The sequence below is a fragment of the Aplysia californica genome, unplaced genomic scaffold (assembly GCF_000002075.1).
Source record: "Aplysia californica isolate F4 #8 unplaced genomic scaffold, AplCal3.0 scaffold00158, whole genome shotgun sequence".
NCBI classification, from domain to species: Eukaryota; Metazoa; Mollusca; class Gastropoda; order Aplysiida; family Aplysiidae; genus Aplysia; species Aplysia californica.
The window spans coordinates 411,459-417,538 of NW_004797428.1; the positions used below are offsets into that span (position 1 = coordinate 411,459).

General features: G+C 42.9%; 1 protein-coding gene across 1 annotated transcript in view; it reads left to right on the forward strand.

Moving 5' to 3' along the window:
* The window catches only part of LOC101845090 (GTPase-activating protein and VPS9 domain-containing protein 1), a gene marked incomplete at its 5' end in the record, with an annotated part of 11,471 nt that extends 6,480 nt beyond the window's left edge, over window positions 1-4,991 (forward strand). Inside the window, 2 exon segments of the mRNA XM_013082084.2 lie at window positions 1,103-1,241; window positions 3,595-4,991. Coding sequence (XP_012937538.1) covers window positions 1,103-1,241; window positions 3,595-3,867 — 412 coding nt within the window.
* Window positions 4,992-6,080: the final 1,089 nt, after the last annotated feature.

The following is a 6,080-nucleotide window of genomic DNA, read 5'->3' on the forward strand; positions in this document are numbered from 1 at the left end:
CGGGTATATAGTGCTGGACCAGTCAGACACTCCCTGTACGTGTTACTTAACACTTTGCCATCATAGTTTGGAGAAAATCCAAAGAAACTGGGTGGTAAACATCGCCAATCTGGGGGATGAGGCGGCAAAGTGTTAATCCTATCTGTACATCGTGTTTTACTATCGTATCCATACAACATGGGGAACTCTGTGCCACCACTTTTCAAAGAGGAAATTTACTCGTTAATCCGATACATACGCTTTGCATAGTCTGTCAAAATCATTTTTTGAGAAATACTGAAAGTTTCAAAGAGATCTTCATGCTAGAAGTATTTTAAAATGTGAAGAATACAGTCCCGAGGGTACAAAATGACCCTGGGGCGTACGGATAGGGTTAAATCTTGTGGCGTGGTAGTTTAGTGGTTACGCTGGCGGACTCTATCATGAGGTTGCGGGTCGGGGATCAAGCCTTAGGCTGGAGGTTGTGCCCTTGTGAATTGCGCTTTTCACGATTTTTCCTCACTTCACCCAGGTGTGATTGGGTGTCCAGCCATAGACTGCAAAAGACTTACTCAGTTTGTTAGTTTTTGAGCGCCTGTAAAATGGCAGCTTACGTTATATGCTTCCCAGGGAGTTGAGAATGGTTTAGAATGCCATCAGGTCTGCTGGGGTAATAAGATAGATTGTAAAGCATATTATAGAGCTTGGTGTTGAGCAGGAATTTGCACTATACAAGTGTGCTCTTTTATTATCATTATCTTTGTTGGTCTTGCGATGTGGCCGTGATGATTGTGTTCAGTGTGTGGGTGGTTGATTCATTCTCTGCAAAAATTGGCTGGCTGGTTTAACACTTATGTGGGTGGTTGGGGGGTGCTCTGGTGTGGTCTGCTCTTTTTTCTTAACAATTATCTATCATCCTTATCCCTAATCTTTTTGCACTTACATCACTTTATTGTGTTACAAGTGCCGTAAAACTCTTACTAAAACTTATATGACCTTATTGTGTTGCAAGTGCCGTAAAACTCATACTAAAACTTATATGACCTTATTGTGTTGCTAGTGCCGTAAAACTCTTACTAAAACTAAAACTCTGTGACTCTCTGGTTTTGTCTGCTGTGTGTAGACTTCTGCAGGAACACCTGCGTAAGCTGAGCAAAGTGGTGAGCCCGACCCACAAGGACCTGCGCATCCCTCACATGTACCACGCTGAGTGCCCCTGGCCCGCCGCACAGAAGGAGATTTACATGATCAACGCATATAGGGTGGGTACCACGCTCTTCCTGGGCTTGGCTTTTTAAAATTTATTAAAGATTTTTTTTTTCCCCCCCTCTACTCATGCTCTCAGTAGACCTTTTTGTGGGTGGTCTGCCGGTACTCTGGTGTGGTTTGCTTCTTCTTTCCCATCAAATATTCTATCGTCTTATCTCCCCTCCTTCTTTTTTGTGTTTGTTGCTCTGTTGTAACGCATCTAATCTTCGGCACTTATATGACCTTATTGTGTTGCAAGTGCCCTAAAACACTTGCTAAAACTTTTTAAAAGACCTTTTTATTTATAAAAAAAAATTTTTTACCCCCCACTCTTGCTCTGAATAGACATAAGGGTCTTGAACATCTAGCTCTCACTAGCAAAATTGAGGGAAAACGAGGCAGGGGTAGGACCAGAACAACATACTTGGGGAACCTAAACAAATGGGTAACAGGGAAATATCAGGGAAACGTAGCTTTTTTGAGAGAAACCGAGCTAAGGAATGAATGGAAAACCATGATCACCGATGTCTGTCGCTGATTTGGCACTGGATGATGATGATGACTCTTGCTCTCAGTAGATCTTTTAATTAATTGATTAATTAATTGATTTATTGATTGATTGATTGATTTTTAACTCTTTTTATCCGGGCTACGAGTATACTCGGAACAGCCATACGGTCACGTCAAAGAAGCTAGTTTTGCTTGTAATACCAAAATACGCAAATACGGCGATGCTAGCTCTGTCTGAATATTTTAATTTTCCTATGAACAGTTGTTTCCTTGTTTTTGATGGGTGTAGAAGCCTGAAAGATGTCTCGAAAACGCACATTCACGACCGACGAAGTACTTTTTGAAGTGGCGCTGGGTTGTGAGGGGGAATGATACTAATTTGATGAAAGTGACTCTGAAATAAGTGCCGTAAATTCCGTTGTGGATGATAAGAAACAGGACTTAGACTCATCTAATAGCGATTCTGATCATGGTGAAAGGGTCAGAACTGGAATTCGTGCTCAATGGGTAGGGCTAGATCTAGATCTATAAAATCCAGTGGGACGTCGTGGGCGCGACAATCAGGGTCAAGTTCGAGGGTGGAATACACCTCAAAATCTACATAGTGCTATTGGTGTATTTTCTAACCACCTACATAATTAAAAACTACATTCAATTTCTAACATAACTGTCAAATTTCCTTAAAATCTTAGAGTAAATGTAAGAAATACAGCACTTTGAACTATACGCACTGACTTCTGACTCATACGGCGCGGCGGCCCCAGGACTGGGTACAGAGTCCGTGGGCGTACGGCTAGGATAAAAAGAGTTTTAAAAAAAATTTTTACACCCACTACTCTTGCTCTCAGTAGACCCTTAACTCTCAAGAGTGGGTGGTTGGCGGGTGCTCTGGTGTGGTTTGCTCCTTCTTTTCTATTAAAAAGCATCTATCGTCTTGATAATCTCTCCTCCTTTTTTTTGTGTTTGTTACTCTCTTGCAGCACCTCTAATCTTCAGCACTTACATAAGTTGCAATTGTTGTAAAATGCTTTTAAAAAAACCCCCAAAAAACCTTCTATCTGTCTGCTCCTGCCCCAACCCTTACAGACTCCAAAGAAAAGTTCCGATGTTGGAAAAAAGTAACTCTCTCTCCCCTCCCCCTCGTACCATGCATAGCCCACAACAGACGCCCAAAGACAAGGCCCAATATTTGGTATAAAACAGCTCTCTCTATTTTGCACGCCTCCCTCCCCCAATCCTTCCCATCCCCACCTTCCTCCAAAAACACAATTCAGTATTTGGTATAAAGTTATTTTCTCAGTCTCTGTCTACCCCCCCCCCCTCTCCCCTCCCTTTCTCACCCCCCAGATACCCCCAAAGACTAGACCCAATATTTGGTATAAAGTAACTCTCTGTCTCTCCCCACTCCCTCCTCTCCCCACTCCCTCCTCTCCCCCTTCCCTCCTTCCCACCCCCCATTGACCCCCAAAGACAAGAGCCAATGTTTGATATAAAGTAATACTCTCTCTCTAAACCCAGTGGGTGGTTGACAGATGCTCTGGTGTGGTTTGATCCTTCTTTCCCATGGTCTCTATCTCCCTTCCTTCTTTTTTGTGTTTGTTACTCTCTTGTAACACCTCTAATCTTCGGCACTTTTATGACCTTATTTTGGGTGGTTGGTGGGTGCTCTGGTGTGGTTTGCTCCTTCTTTCCTATAAAAATTCTATCGTCCCTATCTCCCCTCCTTCTTTTTTGTGTTTGTTACTCTCTTGTAACACCTCTAATCTTCAGCACAAGAACTAAACTATGACCTTATTGTGCTGCAAGTGCCGTAAAACTCTTACTAAAACTACACTATCCGTCCCCCCACCTCCACAGACCCCCAAGGACAAGATCCAGTGTGTTTTACGGTGCTCCCAGACCATTATGAACCTGCTGAGCATGGCCAACGAGAAGTCAGTCCCTGCGGCGGACGACTTTATGCCCGTCCTGATCTTCGTGCTGATCAAGGCCAACCCCTTCAACCTCCTGTCCACCATCCAGTACGTGAACAGCTTCTACGAGAGCCGGCTACACGGAGAGGAACAGTACTGGTGGCTGCAGCTCACCTCGGCCGTCGAGTTCATCAAGACCATGGACTACTCGCATTGACAAACGGCGCATTGGTAGAACGTAACACACGCATTTACGAAGGATGCGTTGGTAGTCATAGCATGTGCATTGACAAGGGATGCGTTGGTAGGCATAGCACATGCAGTGACAAACAATGCGTTTATAGAAATATTGTATGCATCGGCAAACAAGCCTTTGTTAGTCATAGCACATGCATTGAGGAAGAGTGCATTGGTAGTCATAGCACATGCATTGAGGAAGAGTGCATTGGTAGTCATAGCACATGCATTGACAAACGACGCATTTGGTAGTCGTAGCACACACTTTGACAAACAACTCATTTGTAGACATAGCACACGCTTTGATAAACAGCGCGTTGGTAGACATAATGCACAGGATGATTTCCTAGACTGGTAGATGGTGTAGATGGGTGCGGGTGTGTGTGTGTGTGGAGTTCTGGGTTAGCTTGTCACTGACCACTGTCGGAGGACCTGGATCAGGCTTTAGCTGACCGTTACAGGGTTTGCTGGCGGTGGCGACCGTTAAAGGACTGACGGGTGGTGGCTTAGCGCCCTTATTGTTCATCTCTAAACAGGAGATGTCTTTGAAACATTTTGTTTGTGTTGAAGAAAGTGTATGACTTTGGTGACAGTCAAGGAAACATGACTTAAATTTTTTTTAGTTTGTGTTTAAAAAGAGAGTATGACTTTTGTATCGGTCAAGAAAATATATCTTGAACGTTTTAGTTTGCGTTGAAGAAAGTGTATGACTTTTGTAACAGTCAAAGAAAATTGACTTTAGCCTTTTATTTACGTTGAAGAGAGAGTATGATTTTTGTGTGTTGGTCAAGGAAATATGACCCAATCTTTTTTATTTGCGTCAATGGGAGCGCATGATTTTTGCATAGATCAAGGAAAAATGACTTGTGCCATTTGTTACGTGTTGAAGAGAGCATGCGGTTTGTGTAAAGGGTCAAGAGGTCAGTGCACGGTAGTCTCTGGGAACAAAACAGCCTCGTTGTGTTTGTTTATGAGTGTGTCTTTTGTTGTTGTTGTTGTGAGTTTCTTGCTGCAAGTGGGAACGGTTTTTTGTGGAAATAAGTGGGTGGTTAGTGGGTTGTTCTGATGTGATTGGCTCCTTCTTTCCTAGTAAACTTGTCTCAGTGGGTGGTTGGAGGGTGCTGTGGTGTGGTTTGCTTCTTCTTTCTTATCAAATATCTATCGTTCTTATCCATCCTTCTTTCTTGTGTTTGTTACTCTCTTGTAACACCTCTAATCTTCGGCTCGTATATAACCGAATTGTGTTGCAAGTGCCGTGAAAATTTGACTAAGTCTAAGAAACCTGTTTCATTGTTATTGCCTCACCTTCTTTTCCTTCTCTCTCTAGTAACACCCCTAATTTTTGGCACAAAAACTGTAAATTTGTAGTTTCCAAGAACCCTCAAGCTTTGAACGTCACCAATTTCTTGTGGTCCTTTTCTTGCTAATTTTACCCCTGAAGCCAGGCGACCCCCACGTCCTTCAATCGTAAGTGTCTTGACTTCTAATCAAGTTAGATGTGTGGGTGGTTGGCGGGTCTCTGGTGTGGTTTGCTTCTACTTTCCTATCTAATATCTATCGTCGCTATCTCTCCTCCTTCTTTCTTGTATTTATTACTCTCTTGTAACACCTCTAGACTAATCTTTGGCACTTAGATGACCTTATTGTGTTGCAAGTGCTGTAAAACTCTTACTAAAAACTAAACAAAATAGATGGGTAGTTTTTTTTTACCAAGAACTAGAGAAATTAACAAGCTTCAAGATGATACCAAAAGCTCCAAAGGCCCAAAAATTGATGAACGCCTGATCCCACTGCCTGAAGATACACATCACTCTGTAGCCATTTAGACACCTACAGCTCTCCTTCACACACCCAAACAGACTATGTCACTGACACCACACTGCAACACTGACATGACTGCCTTATAACCTCAGTGCTACTCTGGGATAGAGAATATTTTAAGTTTTTGTAGGAGTTTTACTGCACTTGTAACACAAATAAGTTGTATAAGTGCTGAAGATGAGAGGTAGGCCTATTACCAGAAAGTAAAGTACAAAGAAAAGGAAGAGGAAAGGTAAGAACGATAGACGTTTGACAGGAAATAAGGCATAAAACACACCAGGGCACCCGCCAACCTCCCACGGATAGATAGTGATGACTGTGGGTCTAACCACAACCTGCTCGCTGACCACAAGCCGGTCATCTACTGGGGTA